Below are 20,082 nucleotides of genomic sequence, written 5' to 3' on the forward strand. Positions count from 1 at the left end.
ATGCCAGCTAGTCAGAGTCTGCTGTGGACAGGCTGCTGGACCTGGTCCTCCCCTACACCAGGGACCAAGAGCTGGTAGCGCTACATCAGGGGTCCCTCTTGCTTTGGACGAGCCATGAGCTAGAGTGGATTTGACAAGAATTGAAAACAAATACAGAGAGAAGCTTGAGAGGGGAGAACATTATCTCTCTGGGCTTATCAGAGCACAGTCAGGCCTACATTGCATATTGTCCTTGACGGCAGTAGCAGAGCTGAGCAGTGACCGACTTGCTTCCTGATCCTCCCTTTCCTAGCCTAGAGCCCCTGGTGGCTCCAGAAGGTAAGAAGGGGTCTTGCCCAGCATGAGACCCTGACTTCATCATCAGTACTGCAGAAAACAAAAGAGATGTGGAAAGGGAGGAGCCTTCTCCCCTGGTTATGTCATCGGTGGGGCCTAGGCAAGCGGTGCAAGTCGGATGGTTGAGCCCCAGCAGCTTAAAGACTCAGTGAGGTAGTGCTTGAGACTTGTGTTTTCCCAGATTCCATACTATGCACGGTATGGGACGCAGGACCTCAAGCTTGCTAGACAAGCCCGCTGTCACTGAGCTACACTCCTGGCTTCTCTTCCTGGACTCTTACAAGATAATTGATACTGTTGCCTACTAGTTAGAGCACTGGGTTCAGTTGCCTATATTCTCCTGTCTCCATTTTCTCACCTGGAAATTGGGGGGTAATCGAAGTTCCTGCCCTGGGCTGGGGTTATGGGGGTTGAAATGAGCTAGGCATGCCATCTGATCTTAGAGACGGTGTCTCATGCACAGCAGCCACAGCTGGAGAATTGTAAAGCATTTGTAGGTAAAATATTAACCCAACCCAGACCCTGGGGGGCTTCCTTTCCAAATGGTTGGCCTGGAACTTACTGTGTGGCCGAGGATGGGCTTGAGTTTCTAATCTTCCCACCCCCACCTCCCGTGCAGTGCCGTGGAATTACAGGCCTCTGCCTACCTCTACTCTAGTGCCTGTTTTCTTTTTTCTTTTCTTTTTTTAAAATGTTTATTTATTTATTTATTTATTTATTTATTATGTATACAATATTCTGTTTTGCGTGTATGCCTGCAGGCCAGAAGAGGGCACCAGACCTCATTACAGATGGCTGTGAGCCACTATGTGGTTGCTGGGAATTGAACTCAGGACCTTTGGAAGAGCAGGCAGTGCTCTTAACCTCTGAGCCATCTCTCCAGCCCCCTAGTGCCTGTTTTCTTGATGGAACTAAATGTATTCCTCATTTTGTGATTCCCTTTGTTTATATTTTCACTTCGTACCACATCAGAATCCCCCCCACACACACAAACACACACAGGGAAAAAAATAATCTGATTCTGTTTTTAGGAACTATGTAATAATTATAAGGGAATTTTACACCCTTCTCTGTAGCCACTCTTTCCCAGGCTACTCACAGCCTGCTGGTGATGGAGGTGGGTCTTGTATCTTATCTGTTGCTTTCATTGGTTAACTAATAAAGAAAACTGCTTGGCCTGATAGGACAGAAAATTAGATAGGCAGAGTAAACAGAACAGAATGCTGGGAGAAAGAAGCCGAGTCAGGCAGTGCCATGATTCTCCCACTCCAGACAGACGCAGGTTAAGATCTTTCCTGGTAAGCCAGCTCGTGGTGCTACACAGAATATTAGAAATGGGTTAGGTCAATATGTAAGAGCTAGCCAATAAGAGGTTAAAACTAATGAGCCAGGCAGTGATTAAAAGAATACAGTTTCCGTGTAATTATTTCAGGTAAAGCTAACCGGGTGGCGGGAAGCGGCCCGCTGCTCCCTCAACATGCTGGGGCCCGGACTGGAGTGTACTGAATAGATGAATAAATGCCCACCCTCTTTGCTGATGCTTTCTCTTTTTCTTCTTCTTCTTCGAGACAGGGTTCCTCTGTGCCTTTGGAGCCTGTCCTGGAACTAGCTCTTGTAGACCAGGCTGGCCTCAAACTCCCAGAGATCCGCCTGCCTCTGCCTCCCAAGTGCTGGGATTAAAGGCGTGCTCCACCACCGCCCAGCAAGGCAGTGTTTAGAATGGAGACGCTCAGCTCAGTTTAGATGTTGCTACCATAGCTTGTGATAAGGGAAGAGAGTAGAAGGCATACAGGAGACCTCTGAAAGAGGGAGCCATGCGTGCTAGTGCCACCTTGTAGATGGGGTTCCCCAATGCCAGAAGCAACCACAGCACCCATGGCAGATTATAGAGTAGGGAGTGGCGCCCAACTCTGACTCCCTAAGGCAGTGCCTCTCACAAAGCAGACCTGAGGCCTTGCCCTGGTTTGTCACAATGATCTGCACGTGTCTGGACAACAGATAGACTTTGCAGAGATCTGGTTTGAGTCATTCCGAGGCTCAGGCCCTCACCAAGTGGATAAGTGATCATATGGCCCAAGGGTGGGAAGCAGAACCTGCCTGGCTCTGTGGGTCTCTCTGCTGGGTCACAGTAACGCCCTGCTGCGCCCACCATCCAGTGGCCTCTGGCTGCTGCAGACGCAGCCCCTTCCTCCAGGTCTGGTGGGTAGAGTCGCATAAGGGCTTCAGCAGCAGGAAGAGCACTGGCCAATCTATTTAGCAGCTCTTAGCGAGGTAATTTTGTGCATTCGCTTGTCCTCTGTTGTGGTAAATAGCAGATAATGACGTTCCCATTCGACAATGTGGCTCAGTGCCAGGCACTGCCCCTCTCCAGTGGCCTTGCCAGCTGCCACACATCAGCGGCCTGCACTTCTTCCTTGCTCTCTCATCGCCCCTTAGTTCTGGAGACTTCTCCCTATCGCTGTCAGCTGCTCACTGACCACAGCTCAGGGATGTTTAGCCATCTGGGGGTACCAGAGTAGCTCTGCGGATGGGGAGCCGAGAGTGGGGAAAGAACTGGTTCTCGTCCTCTAGGCTCCCTGTACCCCTGGCCTCAAAATCAGACAAGATCGGGTACATTCAGAATGGTATCGCTGGAGACCCTAGCCTCAAAATAAAAAATCAAGGCCTGGGAACAGCTCAATGGTAAATGGCTTTCCTCGCATGAAAGAGGCCCTTAGCTCCATCCCTGACCCCACCTAAAAACAAGACAAAGAATTAGGGCTTTATGAGACATTTTCGGGGTTCTCTAGCCCCTTTCCTTCAAAACTTTTTTCCTCCCTTTTATCCACCTCCGATGAGAGGGGCATTTCTTCCCAGGGATGTAGATGGAGAATCTGAGGCTGAGCGGAGAAGCTGGGCTTTTCCTTCTGAGAAACCACATTCAAATTCGAATAGGAGTATAGTTGGTCTTATAGAGCCCAGAGAAGGGCCATGCTGCTGCAGTAGGGTGCCATTCCAGGCTCCAGTCACCGGAAGGGACTGTGCTGCTGCAGTAGGGTACCCTTCCAGACTCCAATCACCTGCGGGCCCTCTCCCGCCTTGCCCTCTTGCATCTTCCTCTCCCCACCTCCCTGAAGTGTTCAGTGGCTCCCTGCTGCTTACAGGATAAAGTCCAAATGCCTCCACATGGTGTCATGGCCTCCAGTTCCTTCCCTGGCAGCGGCATGTTGGTAATTGGCACTAATTCCACCCAGGGGGCCCTGTCTCCACCTGACCCTGATTGTCATTGCTTTCCATGGAACTCTAGGCCTGCCACCTCCAGGGCCCCTAATTAGCCATTAGTGCCGTTGCCCCAAGATTGTTAGAAGCTCTGGGGTGTTTGTCTAGTCTGCTGAATTTTTCACAGGGAAACAAACAGTTCCCAAAAAGGCACCCACTGGTCGCGTCAGCAGAGCTGGAAAGAGCTAGAGGGGGAGGATTAGTGTAATCTCTGGAGACCAGAGGGGCCCTTGCTGTTCCTCTAGGGCAAGGTAGAGCTGACAAAGAAGACTGCCATGCTGGGGGCCTGGGGACTGGGGACTTTACCCAGGGGTCTATGCTGGCTTTGTTTTGGGGGGTGCTATGAATTGGTCATTTTGGCCCACATCCACACTCTTCACTCTGCCCTCTGTGGTCCAGCCTCTTTGGTCTAGCAGGCCTAGGGCTGCCCGACGGTGCTCTGGGTTCCACCTGCCTCCCCAGATCCTGGACCCAGCAGTAGTGGCCCTTCCCCCTTTTACATTGTCCATCCTATCAGCTGCATCCCTGTTTCCTCGAGTCTGGGACACACACACACACACACACACACACACACACACACACACGCCGGCTCAAGCTGTCGCTGGTGCCTAGTGGGCCTCTGGAAGCGAGGCTAAGCTGTGCCTTCTCCCATCCCACCTGCCATCAAGCCTTTCTGCTACCTCTTCGTGGTCCCCAGAGTGCCATTTCCCTACAGTCTGCCCGCAGCTGCCTCTTACTGTTTCCTTTCCCTCACATAAGCTTGACGTCTCTGTCGGGGGGGGGGGGGGGGAAGGGTGATTCCCCAGATGTGTGGGGATCAGCTAGACAACAGATTCTCTAGTTGGAAGGTCTCCAGGCAGGGCCTGCAGGTCAGGGATGGGTTCTACAAGGCTGCACCCCACCTCTGGAGCACCAGGCCAGCAGCCACATTCATCTCTTGGACTGATGCTGAGACAGCTCGGAGTTCAGGGAGATGTACTCCCTGGTTTGTTAGGAAGGACATTACAAAGCATTCAGATGAAAAGGTTTGGAGGGGGGTACAAAGCCTCTTTGTAGGAACTTCAGATGTTCCACCGTCCAGAAGCCTAGACCCCCACCCTTCTGGTTTCTGTGGAGGCCGACACTGACTGAATACATTGTTGGTCATGACACCTGATTTGATTTTCAGCTCTTTCCTCTGAGTCTGAGTGAGGTGTGGGGAACACAGTCCCAACCCTCTAACCATGCCCTGTCTTTTTGGTGACCAGCCCATTTCTGAGTTGTCTTAGAAGTCGCCAGCCACCTCTTTAGCATATGAAAAGATTTTTCTCTTTCATTTCCTTTTTTCTTAGTACATAGCCCAGACTGTGCTCTTGCTTCCAACCTCCCCAGTGCTGGGATTATGTGTGGGCGTGCCACCAGGCCCAGTTTCAAAAGCTGCTCTTGGGCTACCGTGGTGGCTCGGTGGGTAAAAGCCTTTGCCGTACGAGCCTGAAAACCTGAGTTTAGCTCCCCAGAACCCACGCTGAAAACCAGAAACAGTAATCCCAGTGCACCTACCGTGAGCTAGGAGGTGCCTCTTGGTGAGAGATTGCCAGAGGGAGGCCTGAGTCACCAGGACCTGAGGCCGGATTAGCCTTGGGTAGGGATCACTTTCCTTTTGTGGGCAATGTCTATCTGCGAAGTTTTTCTTCAACTTATCCACTTGTGTTCCCTGGCCCCCTAAGAACCAGCGGCACCCAGCTCTGAGCACAGAAGCATCCTGCTTAGTGCACCAGAGCTCAGGTGAGAGGCAAGATTGCCCTTCCCTTCCTAACCCACGTGACCCTGACAAATATCCCAGCACCTGGACATCAACGCCATAAGGTTGAGCTGGGTGTAACACAAAGCACAGTTTATGGAAGTGCCCACCCCACCCCCGTCTGCACTCACTTCTCCCTGTGCTGGATCGAATCAGGGCTTTCATGTTACTCTGTCGCTGAGTTGCACCCACAACCCAAGCTCTTACTTTGGTATTACCCACCGGGGTCTCAGGGTCCCAATTTAGTTCTGCCCTCTCCTCCATGTGTGAACTTGGCTGAGCAGCCCAGCATCTGGGGCCTTCAGCTCCTCATCCGTGATATTCAGATCATGAAAGCCTCCCTGGCAGGGTTGTTGTGAAAGTCACTAAGATTAAATTTGATAAAGATAATGTATGCTGAGTGCTGAATGTGGCACCAGGCACGAGCTACGTGCTCAATCAGTGGTGGCTGTTATCAGTGTTAGGAGTTGTAACTCTAAGTAACCACATGGCAGGGGGCAAGATTGACGTGAGCCTCTATCACCTGGGCCTTCCCCCCCACCCCACCCTCACTGCCTCCAGGCCAGAAAGTCATTTGAATTGCATAGGTGAAACTGGGCTGGAGAGTGACTTGCCACTGCTGGTCCCCAAGGTGACTGGCTTAAGCCTTAGTCCTTTGGGGATTCAGACAGGGTATCTGTGCCTTAGTCTAAGGGAACAGGGAGGGGCCCAAGGGAGTCTGGGAAGCTTGCTTTCAGGAATCCAGGGTGGCATGATCCAGTGCTTGCTCACCCCTGGGGAGAGCCAGTGTCATCACATGCCCCCCCTTTATGCACACTGTGAGACTCAGGCGTCTCCCTTTGATGTTTGAAGCAGAGTCTCCCACCAGCTCCTCACCAGGAACTCCTGAGTTCTTATTGCTTCTGGGAGGCTCTGGAGTACTGTCTAACTGTTCAAACCCCAAATAGGGTTCCTGTCAGTAAATATAGGACCCTTCCATATTCTTTCTTCATGCTGTTAAAATGGTATCAAACCTGCCCCACACCTATTTCCTGCGCTCTTGCCGAATACCCCTCTTCCCTGCCCCCTCACTGCACCCCTCTTCCCTGCCCCCTCACTGCACCCCTCTTCCCTGCCCCCTCACTGCACCCCTCTTCCCTGCCCCCTCACTGCATTCCTCTTCCCTGTCCCTCACTGCACCCCTCTTCCCTGACCCCTCACTGCACCCCTCTTCCCTGCCCCCTCACTGCACCCCTCTTCCCTGTCCCTCACTGCACCCCTCTTCCCTGACCCCACACTGCACCCCTCTTCTCTGACCCCTCACTGCACCCCTCTTCCCTGCCCCCTCACTGCACCCCTCTTCCCTGCCCCCTCACTGCACCCCTCTTCCCTGCCCCTCACTGCACCCCTCTTCCCTGCCCCCTCACTGCACACCCCTCTTCCCTGCCCCCACACTGCACACCTCTTCCCTGCCCCCACACTGCACACCTCTTCCCTGCCCCCACACTGCACACCCCCTGATTCTCTGACTCACCAGAAAGAAGACAGAAACCCCAAATTCAATCTTTCAGTCTGAAATGGGATGAAGAGATTTACTGGGTCCAGAAAGGGTTAAAAAGGGCGTGGCGGTGCTGGGCACTGTCCTTGGCACCCACCCTGCCCACATCAGTCAGGGCCTCAGATTGTTAGAGAATCTCAATGCCGTGGTCAGATGCTCAACACAGAGCCACAAAGGCACAGAAACAACCTAAGCCGAATCTAGCCACGGTTTCTTTTTATGACTGTGTGAATGATAACTGAGAGCTGGTACTGTTGCCGTTTTTTTTAACCCTCCCCTCTGCTGGGGACGCCATGGTGACTGTGAGTGGCAGGTAGAGGGAGGAGGACTTTGGAAGCCTAGTCCTAAAATCATCAGGAGAGGTGGGGGCAGGGGGCTGGCGCAGGTCTGGGAGTTGCACATGGTCCCTGCAAATGGAGGGGAGCCTATGTGGCTGGTTCTCCTGGCTGAGAGGGGTTGCAACTGCAGGGTCCCCAGTGGGGCATCAGGGTAGGAAGCCCTTCTGCAGGGCTGTTTCAACTGCCTCCTGGCTTCTGTCTTAGTTCCTGTTTGTGACAGTATTTGAAGATGATCGATCAGGATGAAGTCTGGAATCTTTAGCCTTGTCCACAGCCTGAGCTATGTCCTGGTGAGTGGGAAGGGCAAGGCTGGCCCTCTGCCAGGTGAGGCTCGACCTTGTTTGTGTCTCTGGATGAGGTGTGGGGTTCCGGGAGCCAGCCCTGCCTTAATACTAGGTGGAGAAGGCAAAGTTGGGTCCTGTAGTAGGAAAAGTGCCCTGCCCCAAAAGGTCTGTCAGCCGCAACTAACTTCTATGTCTCAGACAAAACAAGGTTCACATTCTCGCTCCCCACGGCTCGGTTATTCAGATTATCCTTTGTGCATAAGACAGGACCCCAAATCCCGGCTTCACAGAGACGCTATGAAAGTTAAATGAGTCTACATAAAGCAGCGCCCTCAGTGCCTGGTGCAGTATAAGCGCCTCATGAAGGGTTTAAATATTTATAACACGTACATCAATATCTGAACTGTATGTGTTAAGCTGCCTGGCAGTGGAACCTGGGGTCTTAGCACTGAATCTATGGCAACAAGGCTGTTCTCGGCTCCTCCGCCTAACAAGATTGGTGGTGTGGCTGCAGGCCCTGCTGGTAACGATGTGAGGGTCAAGCAAGGCTAGGGGACCCAGTGATACCACCTGACCAGTAAGCCAGCCTTCCACGCTGTGTGCCGTCAGCTTCACCCTAGCCTGCAGAAGTCCAGATCTCATGACATAAAGGACAAGTTTTTCCCAAAGTGTTCAACATAGACTTTGTTTTTTGAGACTTCTCTGTGTAGCCCTGGCTGTCCTGGAACTCACTCTGTAGACCAGGCTGGCCTCGAACTCAAAGATCCACCTGCTTCTGTCTCCCAGATGCTGAGATTAAAGGTGTTTGCTACCCCTGCCTGACTAGCATAGACTTCTTTTAGGAACTCTGGACTTAGGGATGGCACTCAGTGACAGAGCACTTACTGCTGTAGCATGCATGAGGTCCTGGGCTCCATCCACAGCCCAGAAGGAAGGGAGAGAGGAAGGAGGGAAGAACGGAGAGGAATTCTATCTTGGTGCTAGGGATTGATCTCGAGGCATCACACATGCTAGGCAAGTGTTCGGCCACTTAGCTATAGCCCAAGCCCTATTGTTTATGTATTTAAAATAGCTTCTGAGGCCAGTAAAATGGCTCAGTAGATACAGGCACTTGCCACCATGCCTGATGACCCAAGTTGGAGTCATAGTGCCCAAATGGAAGAAGGAAAGTAGTGACTCCCACAAGTTGTCTTCTGGCCTTCTCACGTGTGCTGCGTGGCTCACATGCACGTGTACGCACGCGGGCAGTTTACATTTTGATTGATACCTTCCCAGCAGTCTCCTGTGTGTAGATAGACTTCTGAAAGCATTACGCACACATACATAGTCATACGGCAGCGTGCCTACACCAAGCGATGCCGTATGTTTACAAGCTATTTTTAACTTACTGTGTGAATCCCCCGTTTCATTACCTATGCAGCTTTGTCGGTATTTCTGTCACCTGTTCTGTTTACATCGTCATCATTTTCATTGCTGGCACGGCTTCCCCAAGTACAATATGATTTAGTTGTCTTTTGTGGCCTTGCTTTCAAGCTTCAGGCACAGCATGGTAAGTGGCACACTTGGAGGCCCACACTTCGTGTGACCTGTCCACATGCTGAGACCGCACGGTGTGGCCACTGCTTCTCCCTGCTTCCTTGGGGTGTATGGGCAGTGTCACCCGCAGTGTGTCGTCACCGGCAGCGTAGCGCCTACGTAGAAACAGTCCCATTCATCAGCTTCAGTGCACTGGATCTTTTGAGAAATGACTGACCCATTTTTTTGTAGCATTGTGTATATGTGGGTGGTGCTCATATATGTGGGGGTGCACTTGTACCATGGCATGAGTGTGGAGGTCAGGTTCTCTCTTTCCACTGTGTGGGTTCTGGGAGCACAGAATCAGGTCGTCAGGTTTAGTAGGAAGTGTCTTTACCTACCCAGCCACTGTAGCACCAGGATGCAAGGAGACTTTCCTTATTTGCAGACCACCCCCCCCCCCCCATTTGAAAAGGTACCGCTGTGTCGTTTTATTCTCAGAGTGTCTAAAACAGCACCTTTATATGCAATATTAATCGTATGCTGAGGCACCAAATACCTTTCAATGAACTGTTCTAAATGGCTTGTCCCTGTAGTCCCAGCTGCTCGTGAGGCCGACATAGGAAGGATTTGGATACACCCTGGGCAACCAAGCAAGACCTCATGTCTAAAAAATAAAGCAAATACGTACTTGCTAGCTGCCGTTACCATCATTTCGACAGCAGGTTTAGGTTGCTCAGACCTCCTGGTGTGTATAGTCTCAGAGGTGACCTCACCTCTTGGGCTGATGAAGCACCATGAGCATGAGTTTCTATGGTGACAGTCCTTAGAACACCCAGGCCCTTCCAGGTGTGTGTGGCCATTTGCCCCATTCTAAATGGCTCCAGACAGCTGTCCCGAAGGTGGAGGGCCTGCCGTTGGGGCAGTTTCTTTCCTTCCAGTCCGCTCTAGCTCCTCACTCCAGGCAGCTGGCTGAGTACCCTGCGTAGTGTAGTGGGGTTGGCACGTCAGGACACCAGTGAGAACCCACAGGGATGTAGGCAGAGGCACCTGGGCTTTGGTCTTCCCATCTTTGAAAGCCTTTTAATTTTTTTTTTTTTTTTTTTTTTTTTTTTTTTTTTTTGAGAAAGGGTCTCTTGTAGCCTGAGTTGTCTTAGCTTGTTGTTGAGGATGGCCCTGGACTCCCAGTACTCCTGCCTCTGCCTCACAAGGGCTGGAGTTACAGGAATGTTCCCCCACCCCTGGTTTGTGCAGGGCTGGGTGATAGACAAGCACTCTGCCAGCTGGGTTCCATGTCTGTCCCTTGAAGGCCTTTTGTCAGGCTCTCTGGCTCTTGGATGTGGTCTGGGAGGGGGACATGTGGTACTGGTTTCCTGGACATAACTGAAGTATTAAGAGAACATTCTGGCGGGACACCAGACCCAGCCTCAGAACAGATATTATGCACATAGGCAGCCTACGGGATGCACCATGGGAGTGCTCTTGTGAGGTAAGATGGGTATCCCTGCTGCATACCCTGGCAAAGGATGCTCCATGTCACTTCTGAGGCCTGCCCTGCTGGATTCATGTTTCTCCCTTCAGAACAAACCCCTCCTCACAGCTCATGGTGCTACCTCCTCTGGGGACCCCACACTATCTGTGCCTTTCCCAGGGTCCCACTCATCAGCACCACTTGGCATGAACCTTGTGTGTGGACCTGGCTGGTGGTGCCAAATGTGTGTTTCTGTGTCTTGCCTCCCAGAGCTTCGGCATATTCCAAGGGAGACCACACCTCACCTTGTCGGTTGCAGTACTAAAGGGAACTCCCGTGTGTTCCCTTGAGGATTCCGCAGATAGTTGTGGTAGAACTGGGAACCACAAAGCGGGCAACCATATTCATGGCCTGTGCCCTGTCTGACAGGGGTGTCTGGTGGGGGCAATGGCAGTAACGCATCACACAGAGCAGAGGACAAACAACCCTGACAGGGGGGAGGAAGAGGCAAGGGCCCGCAGTGGGGTTTCTTCTGGGTAAAGGCGGCAGAGCAGCCTGCCTTGAAGAAGTGGTGCTTCTGCTCGAGTCTGAAGGACATGCCAGTGAGTGAGGAAGACGTGTGGTCACATGCATCCCAGCCAAGGCCCAGTACCTAGTAAGATCCTGGGGCAGAGGCAGAACAATGACTAGGCACTGAAGGAAAGCCAATGCGGCCCAAGTGCAGAGGGGAGAGAGCAAGGCTGTAAATGGGAGGCAGGTAAGAAGAGAGGCCAGCGAGGAGAGGGGTCCATCCCGAGCACCCTTCAGCATGCAAAGGGGTGGTGGTCTTCACTCAAATGCAACGGGAAACCTCTGAAGGCCCCCTAGGCTGGCAGGGGTGGGAGAGATGACATCTTGCAGAGATCCATCAGCTGCATGCCGTGATCTAATTGGGGGCCTAGCTGGTATAGGGGGACACTGCTGTGGGGCCCATGGTGTAGGCTAGGCATGGTGGTGACAGTGTGGCTCACGCGAAGGTGATAGAGGGAAGTTTATAGCTCAGACACCATTTGGGTAATAACCCTGGGGAGGGGATCGTTGAGTGGGGGCGGAGATAGGAGAAGGGTGTCTGCTGGGTCAGGGCTGTACTAAATGTATCATTCACTGAGAAAGGTGTGCTGGACGTCATGCACGGTGCTAAGAACCTTCCTTGGTCTTCACAATGGGGCACAGGTTGTCTCTTACCACTGACGTAGGGGGAGGAAAAATAGAGGTTAGAAGAGCAAAGTCCAAGGCTGCCTCCAAAGGGCACCGTCTGTTTCTGGCATGCCCAAAGCCTGTGTCCTATTGACTGTCCCCAAGCTGGCCCCTTCTCTGTGTTTTAGGGGCTGGAACACACACCTGCGAAGGGATACACAAGTGGATTGAGAAGAGTGACACACAGGGCACATCATCTGAAGGCTTAGAGTGTTGTCGCCTCTGATCCGAGTCAGGTGTGATTTCCTTAGCCCAGATGGATTGCAGGCTGCAGAATGCATGAGGCAGCCAGGCCCCCAGAAGCCAGTGCTCCACTGTAGATGGCCATTCTGCTCCTGGGAAGCCCATCTGGGCAGAAAGCCAGTGGCTTCCCCCAGGACCAGGCTCCCCTTGCCAGTTGGAGAGGCTGCCTTACTCTTTCTTGCACTTTTTTTTCTCTTTCATTCTCTTTGAATACTGACTGCTTAATTTTCTGTATTGGAATCTGAAAACAAAGACCAAACTCATAAAAGGAAATGGAAATTATTCGTTATTTCCCTCTTGATCTGAGATTTAATAGAGCAGCAATTCTATTTGACGTGAAGCATGTTATCTTTTGGTAGCCCTAGTCTCTAAGGAATACCCTACACCCCTGCCAGTCAGGCACGCTTCAGACATGTGAATTTGCCTGGGCTCATTGTGGCTTCCATCAGTGATGCTATAACTTGGCAATAGGGTGTGCACACATAGGTGGGTGTGTCCCATCCTGCCACCTCTCTGATCCCCTAGAGAAAACTCTAAAAGGCAAAAGGTAGAGGAGACAAACTCCAAGAAAACCCTCCCTTCCTCCCTTTCTGCCTGAAGTAGGGTGGGAGCGACTTTCTCTCCACCTGGCTGCCCTCAGTCCTACTTGGCACGTAGAGAGCAGGCAGCGTTGAGTTCTCTGCTGGAGAAAGTGGGGTGTGCATACCCCAATGTGGATGGACTACCTGCCCCTCTTCTCTTCCTCCTTCACCTGACCAGAGCTAACCCTACTGTCTTCAGTCCATGGGGGTGACTGCATGCCACTTCTATCTGCAGACTCAGTGTCCCAGGTCTGTGCGTGGAGGATGGGACAATTCTTGTGAGCTTTTTTTTCTTATTTTCTTCCCTGGACCTACAGCATGGATGCACCATCTATCAGATGGTTTAACAAGACATGTGCACCCTGTCTTTCAAAACCCTGCTTAGGGGCCAGTGAGAGGACTCGGCCAATAAAGTCTCTTACTGTCAAGCCTGCTGCCTTTGAGTTTGACCCCTGGAGCTCACATGTAGAAGGAGAGAACTCATTGCCCCTCTAAGTTGTCCTCTGACCCTTCCCACAATAAGTAAGTGTTAAAATTTGAAAACAAATATCCCATTTAACTGACCCCCCACCTCTCTCTTGGTGCAGCTGAGCCACCTCTACCTTGGCAGGGTGACTCCTGAGTAAGCCCCAGCACTTTGACAGGTACACGGCCCTGCCTATCCACATGTGTTATCCAACCTACGCTGGCATCCCATACACACTGGGCATATGGATGGGCAGGTTTTGCTAGGCAAATATTCTATCACTGAGCCAATTCCCTGGTCCCTAGTTTTACTTTAAGTGATCATCCATGGCTGCTAGACACTGTACCAAACGATGCAGAGCTTTAGGAGAATCACGTGGGCGTTTAGAACAGGGTGCAACAGGTGCCACTAATAAAGACGGTGCTGGGCACTGAGTGCTGCTTCTATAGCAGCCGCGTTTCACATCAATCTCCGCTAATTCTCCAAGCGATGAATGGTGAACTTGTCGTAGACATGAGAACATCTGAGACGTGGACTGGCTTGGGCAGCCTACTCAGGAGTCCACCCAAGGGCTCACCCCATCTTGCCCCAATCAAAACCTTTGTCCCAGCATCATGAGCCACTGACTCTGCAGGAACCAGGAGCAGGGTTACAGGATCATCAAATTGGTGACTGAGTGCTGGGTGGTGTAGGGTGGAACACAGTGACTCCAAGTAATACCAAGGATTTCCAACATGCAATAGCAGAAAAAGACCCAGTCCTGGCTGGAGGCCACAGTGGACTGAATATTTGTGTCCCCTCAACCTGTGTTCTGATGCCCTTGCCCATGGGACACTTGGAGGTGACGTCTTTGGGAAGTGCTAGACTTACAGGCAGTCACAGGGTTGAGCCCATGTGGTGGGGCTGGGGACTTCATAAGAGGAGAAAGAGGCCAGCGCTCCGTCGTCTGTCACTTGGGAATACTCTAGAAGGCTGCTACCCATCTTTCTCCCTTGCCACTACTGTGGAAGAATCTTCTGTGACGTGAGCCAGGAGCCATGGTACAATCATATCAAACTGAGCTGCTGTAGACAGGGCCTACGGCTGCATTGTTCTCTCCTAGGGACTGTGACCGCCATGTTTCCCGGGGCTTGCAGGGAACCAGTGGAGGTTTCTAGGCTGAGAGAGAACAAAGAGCAGAACCAGATGGCCAAGAACCAGCCAGGGGGCATGTGTGAGTGTGTCCCGGCTACACCCCCATCCCCTGTGAACCCCAGGTCTCAGAATCAGTCTGTGCTGGGTCTCGGGGCAGCTAGTTAGGACTTCTAATCATACCCCAGGTCCTTGCTGGAACAGAGCCAGCCCTCAATTGCTGTGGGTAGCAGGCAGCCCCTGGGGGAAGGGCTTGATTGCTCTGGTTGTTGACACTGCTCCACGGCTCACAAGATGGGCAGTCTGCAGGATCTCAGCCTCCGTTTCTCCATCTTCCCAGGGATCCCATCACATATCTCCTCCACACTTTGTGGCCGGGGTCTCTGTACCTGGTACACATAATTGCTCCATAAATGGTAGTCATTGGTATTTTAATCAGGCCTGATTTTCAAGAGCATGGTCGCATTCAACAGCCGTGGGAGGGCAGAACGCTCTGTATTACAGGGTGAACTATAAGGAAAGCCACAGCAACCTCTGACCCCTCTAAGACCTAGCCCAGAGATGGTGGTCTAGCACCGTGGTTCTCAACCTGTGGGTCACGACCCCTCTGGAGGTTGAATGACCCTTTTATAGGATCGCCTAAGACCAGCAGAAAACACAGTTTATATAACAATTCATAACAGTAGCAAAATTACAGTTATAAACTAGCAATGAAAATAATTTTATGGTCGGGGGGGCACCATAACACGAGGAACTGTATTAAAAGGGCACAGTATTAGGAAGTTCAAGAACCATTGATCTAGGAGATGAGCTGCCAATCCCTGGAGAGGCTTACTGTCCCCAGCCTGCAAAGATCACAAAGCCAAGGCCGACACTTAGGCAGCTGCCTCTCCCTTTAGACCCTGGGAGCTGAGGGCACCCCCGGGGCGCAGTCTGCAGAGACCCTGCCTTGGTGTGCTTGACCATAATGCTGCAGACTCCGTACCTTCCTGAGAGGAAGCCCTGTGCTGCCTGGGTCCTGAGAGGGGGCCTTCCCGTTAGCTCAGAGAGACTTGACCTGAGAGCAGATTCCACTTTGTTTAGAAACCCAGAGAAGTGATGTCGGATGGTGGCCAATCCAGGCCCCCACAAATGTGTCATAGCTTCCCTCCAGAGTATGCTGGCTCCTGCCACTCCTGCCGAGCTCAGGCTCAGCCACCCAATCAGGCTGGTGACACACGCTTAGAGAAGCCAAGTTGGTGACATTTCCCTCTCCGTGGAGAGATGTGTCTCTTGCTCAGTTGGCAGCCTGCAGAAAAGGCCAAACAACAGATCTGTCCCTCCTTTCAGTGGAAGCCCCCACCCTGTAGGGACAGGAGCCTCTGTACCCCCCCCCCCCCCCACACACACACGAAGAAAAAATAGCCATTGCTGAATCACACACCCCTGGTAGGCTGGGAAGCAACCTTAGCCCCAACAAATCCACCTCTGCCTCCCAGTGTTTATCCTGGCCTTCCCCACCATTGCTTGTTGCTGTGTCTCTCGGGAAAGCAAAGTGTGTGTTTAGATGTTAGGACTTAAACAACTCAGTAGAAGAAAAAACACTGGAGCCTGTGGTCTGGCTATTTATGTCGGGAGGGAGGAATGGGAGGGCTCCAGAGTCATTGCCCTCCTCCAAGTTCTCCTTTGCCATCAACCCTCTGTTCCACACCTGCGCAGCGAGCTTACCACCTCACTGATGAGGTCCTGGAACCCTCACACGAGAATCGTGGCACCAAGCACATGTGCTTAGGCTGTCGCTCATATTTCTCACCACGGCTCCTAACCTGTCAGGCACACATGGGAGTCTCTGGCCTGCTCCTGAGAGAGTGTGTACTTTCTTTGGGAGAGGACCGTGTTTCCCACCCACATCTGCAGGTAGCCACAGTCCGCTGTAGGAAAGCAGCGTCTCCTCCTGCCTTGTTTGCCTGGATCCTTCCCAGGTATTAGGCATTTGGGTGATTTCCAGTTCTTTGCTGCTAAACGCTCTGGCACTGTGGGGATCTGCTAGCTGGCTTTGATGCGGTCCCCTCACAGAGCAGAATCATGGGATGCGCAGTCTGTAGCATGGAGAGCCATCCGTGAGACAGCTACAGTACAAAGGCATCCAAAGCATCCTCGATTGGCTTTCGGGAGCCCTGCCCTTAGCTCAAAGCAATCTGTCCTCTTAGAAGATGCCAGAGCATCCCTTGGAGACCACTGCCCTGGCCCCGTAGTCCAGGCGGAAGCGGCCAGAATATTGACACGTATGTGTCCTCTCTCTTGTAGAAAGTCTGCACCAAATGCGGGATCGAGGCCTCCCCCTCCCCTGGCCAGAAGCGGCCCCTGTGGCTGTGTAAGATCTGCAGTGAGCAAAGAGAGGTAGGGATCCTGAAGTGGGCGGGGCTTGGGCGGGGCAGGGGCCTCAGCATTGAGGTGCTGGCAGGAACTTCTCCAGAGGGAAGGTCCCAAGGAGGATTGCCCAGGATGGCCTCACTGGTGGAGAGGTGCGAGTCAGCCCGGTTCTTGGGCTTTGGGGCCTGTGGTTTCCGTGGGTGGCCTCCGTGTGAGCCTGTGACAGTTGGGGACTGCGACGGATGTCCTCTGAGTACGTGACACCTCACTGAACTACTGACATCTGTCCATTCGTTTCTCCTTTTACATCCCCTCTGGTGGGTGTCATTTCCCCCTTCCGGTGGAAAACACCGGAGGCCTGATAGCCTGTGTATATGGAGCTAGTGGTAGGGGGATGGGTGAGCTATTGAGGGCAGCCCCAGCCCGCCGTGATGCTGCCATCCAGAGTCATTTCTGCTGCCAGTGTTCTGTGGGTGGAGCTTGACCCCTTTCTGGGGAAATAAATCATACTGGGGGGTATGATAAGGCCCCCAAGGGGATGGGGCCTGGAAATGTCTCTCCTTCCCCCAAACTTGGGTTTTCCTGTCTGTCCAAGGTCAGGATGGAACCCGAGCAGGCCAAGGCAGGCAGCTTCCGGGGAGGCAAAGGGAACCTTTAGCTTTCCAGAGACGGTTTGGCCTTTCAGTTATTTTGCTTGGCACTTTTTATCTGAGTTTATAAAATGCCTTCTGTTCTGGAAAATTCTGCTGTCCTCGGATATCTCTGTGTTGTCATTCCATCCTCCTCCCAGGCATCTTAAATTTTAGCCCCCCTTCCTCCCCAGTCCATCCTCTGCGTGTCTAGATTCTTGAGCAATTCCTTTCACTGAGTCCTTGACTCCGTGGGGCAGAGCCAGGCATCCTGGGTGTGGGGTGAGCAGGGAGACATGCATGCCCCAGCCCTGCTGTGTGCATTTGCCCCTCTTCTCCAGGCATTCCAGGTGTGAAGGCATGCATGCTCCAGCCCTGCTGTGTGCATTTGCCCCTCTCCTCTGGGCATCCCAGGTTGAGGGCATGGAGGCATGCATGCCCCAGCCCTGCTGTGTGCATTTGCCCCTCTCCTTCAGGCATGCTTCCTTTCACGTGCTCCTGCTTTGGGACTGGGTCCTACAGTTTGCACCCCTCTCTCCCGGGTGAGAAACCCTCTCTCTAGCCTCATTTTTAGTGACTTGGCTGTGGTCCCTCACCTCCTGTAGGAGGCTTTAAGTTCTCATATCGAAGAAGACCAACTTCCCAGCTGTCTCCACCCACTGGGCTCCATGGGTAGCGCATTTGGATACTCAAAATAGTAAGCAGCTAGGCACAGCGGCATACACCCGTAATCCTAAGCTCTCAGGAGGAGGCAGGAGGATCATAAGTTGGAGGCTAGCCTAGAGACTACCTAGACAAGATCATATGTGTAATTTTTTTTAAAGGAATAAGTAGTTGAGCCTCTGGTCTACTGAGGTATACATCTTGCTTTTAAGCACAAACAAGCTTCCATGTTGCTTTTAAAATATTTCTACCTGTCGTTACTGGGCATCTAGAAGACAAAGATGCAGGGCCTTGGTGTGTGAGATGGCATTTAGACCTCCCTGGAGGTCCCTTCTTCCCAAATGGTGATGATTATGGCCCTTCATGGAATGACTGGGTAGGGGCAAGTGTTTGCAAGCTTAGGAAGTGTACCTACCGACTGTCTCACACTCCGGAAGTGTTAGAAGCTGCCCCTTCCTCAAAGTCAGAGCCCCCTCTTTGAGCCGAAGTCTCTCTGGTCTTCAAGGGACCCCTTTTAAAACACAGATAAGATCCCAGCACTCAGGAGGCAGAGGCAGATGGATCTCTGTGAGTTCGAGGCCAGCCTGGTCTACAAAGTGAGTTCCAGGACAGCCAGAGCAAATAGTGAATGAGAGAGAGAGAGAGAGAGAGGGGGGGGGGAGGAGAGGAGAGGAGAGGAGAAGAGAAGAGAAGAGAAGAGAAGAGAAGAGAAGAGAAGAAGAGAGGAGATAAGTAAGGAAGAAATTTCTCTAAATGGCGTCTTCACGAAGGATGCTTCTGTGTAGAATAATGGTCACACCTGAGCTGATATTGGAAGTCAAGTTGCCACAAGGGAAACCAAGTGAATGGGAGGAAAGGAAGATTCCACAGCTGATCATCTCATTACAAGTTAACTATACACGCCTTAAGAGTTCTGAACTCCCTGACAGACAGAGGGACATAGGGAGGGCCTCTTAGCCCATCCTAACCTCTAGGATGCCCCAGACCCAGAAAAGTCTAGAATAGCTGCAGATGAATTTTCTTATCTTTCCTAAGGCAAAGAATGCAAGACTGTGCTGTATGCTATCAACTTGTCCTTGAATTTTAGGAGCCGATAAAAGCTTAGCAAGATGGACAAGGTCCTCCTCTGCGGCTCCAGGCAGCGTTGCTCGGACACTCGCTGCGGGTAAACAGGGTCATGAACAGGGTTGTGAACACGCTGGTTTATCATCTGTGGGTTCTATGCCCACATACTGGAGTCTGCTGTCTGCCATGGGCAGGGAGTGGGGGCAGGGCAATGGGTTTCCAGATGCCTTTATTCTCTTCAAGAAGTATCTAATCATAACAAGGAGAGAGTTAGAGAGAAAGGACATTTAAGCTGCCGTGTTCTAAGCACTGAGTGGAGCCGCTTGGGAGACTGTGATGGGAATTTGGAGTTCTGTCCAGCGTTGGAAGGCAGATCGTGACAGAACTTGGGTTGCTGATGGACTGTCTTGTGCCTCTCTGCCCGGGCAATCTTATCTCCCTCTCCTCCCGGCTAGCTTCCATCAGCCCTTGCTGTAATTGCAAGTCATTTCTCTTGAGTGGGCCGAATGCTGGCTGAATGTCCTAGGGCGGGCAGCTTGGCATTCCTATCTGTCTAACGCACGTGAGCAGCAATGTGCATCTCCGCCTGTCAGGTTTGGAGTTTCCCACCTCATGTATTCATTCACTTGGGCACTTGATGCATATTTATTAAGCATCTTCCAGGTGCCAGGTATGACAGCTCTTATGAGAGGAGAGAGAAGCCACAAACCCAGGAAGGTCCGTGCTGTAACTTCACAGATGGTGATAATCTGATCCAGGGAAACGGGCAAGAGGTAGTGGGAACAATGACCCCTATCCTTCACAGGGGCTGGGGAGGGGACCCCTGAGAACATGACCTTTGCGCAAAGATCTGAGGTATACTCTGGCTGTGGAGGGGAAGCATGGCAGAGCGTGCAGGAGGCGAAGTGTGTGCAAAGGCCCTGAGGTGGGTGTGCATTGAGCAGGGTGACTAAGGTGAAAGGAGCAGGGTCAAGGTTGAGGAGAGGTTAAAGATGCAGAGGGAGGTCAGACTGTGGTAGTTGTATACTCCATTGAGAGACTCAGGCTGCTCTAGTCAGGAAAATGGTGGCTTTTGGAGGATCTTGAGTATCGGAGTGACATGTCCTAAGCTCATGTTCTGGCTGTTGTGTGACATAAATTGTAGGTTACAGTCGCAGCATGCTTTGTTCTCCATGTTTATTTTTTTTAAAATTTTAT

General features: G+C 52.0%; 1 protein-coding gene across 4 annotated transcripts in view; it reads left to right on the forward strand.

Annotated features, from left to right (window-relative positions):
* Window positions 1-20,082, forward strand: part of Rph3al (rabphilin 3A like (without C2 domains)) — a 143,357-nt gene that overhangs the window by 74,877 nt on the left and 48,398 nt on the right. For 3 of the 4 annotated variants that reach the window (XM_041664388.1, XM_041664387.1, XM_041664386.1), the window contains exon 5: window positions 16,463-16,555. The exons of the other annotated variant lie outside the window; for it this stretch is intronic. In XM_041664388.1, coding sequence (XP_041520322.1) covers window positions 16,463-16,555 — 93 coding nt within the window. The remainder of the gene's footprint in view (window positions 1-16,462; window positions 16,556-20,082) is intronic. 4 annotated transcript variants of the gene reach the window in all.

The sequence above is a fragment of the Microtus oregoni genome, unplaced genomic scaffold (assembly GCF_018167655.1).
Source record: "Microtus oregoni isolate MIOR12 unplaced genomic scaffold, Mior012 000015F_ref0000493, whole genome shotgun sequence".
NCBI lineage: Eukaryota > Metazoa > Chordata > Mammalia > Rodentia > Cricetidae > Microtus > Microtus oregoni.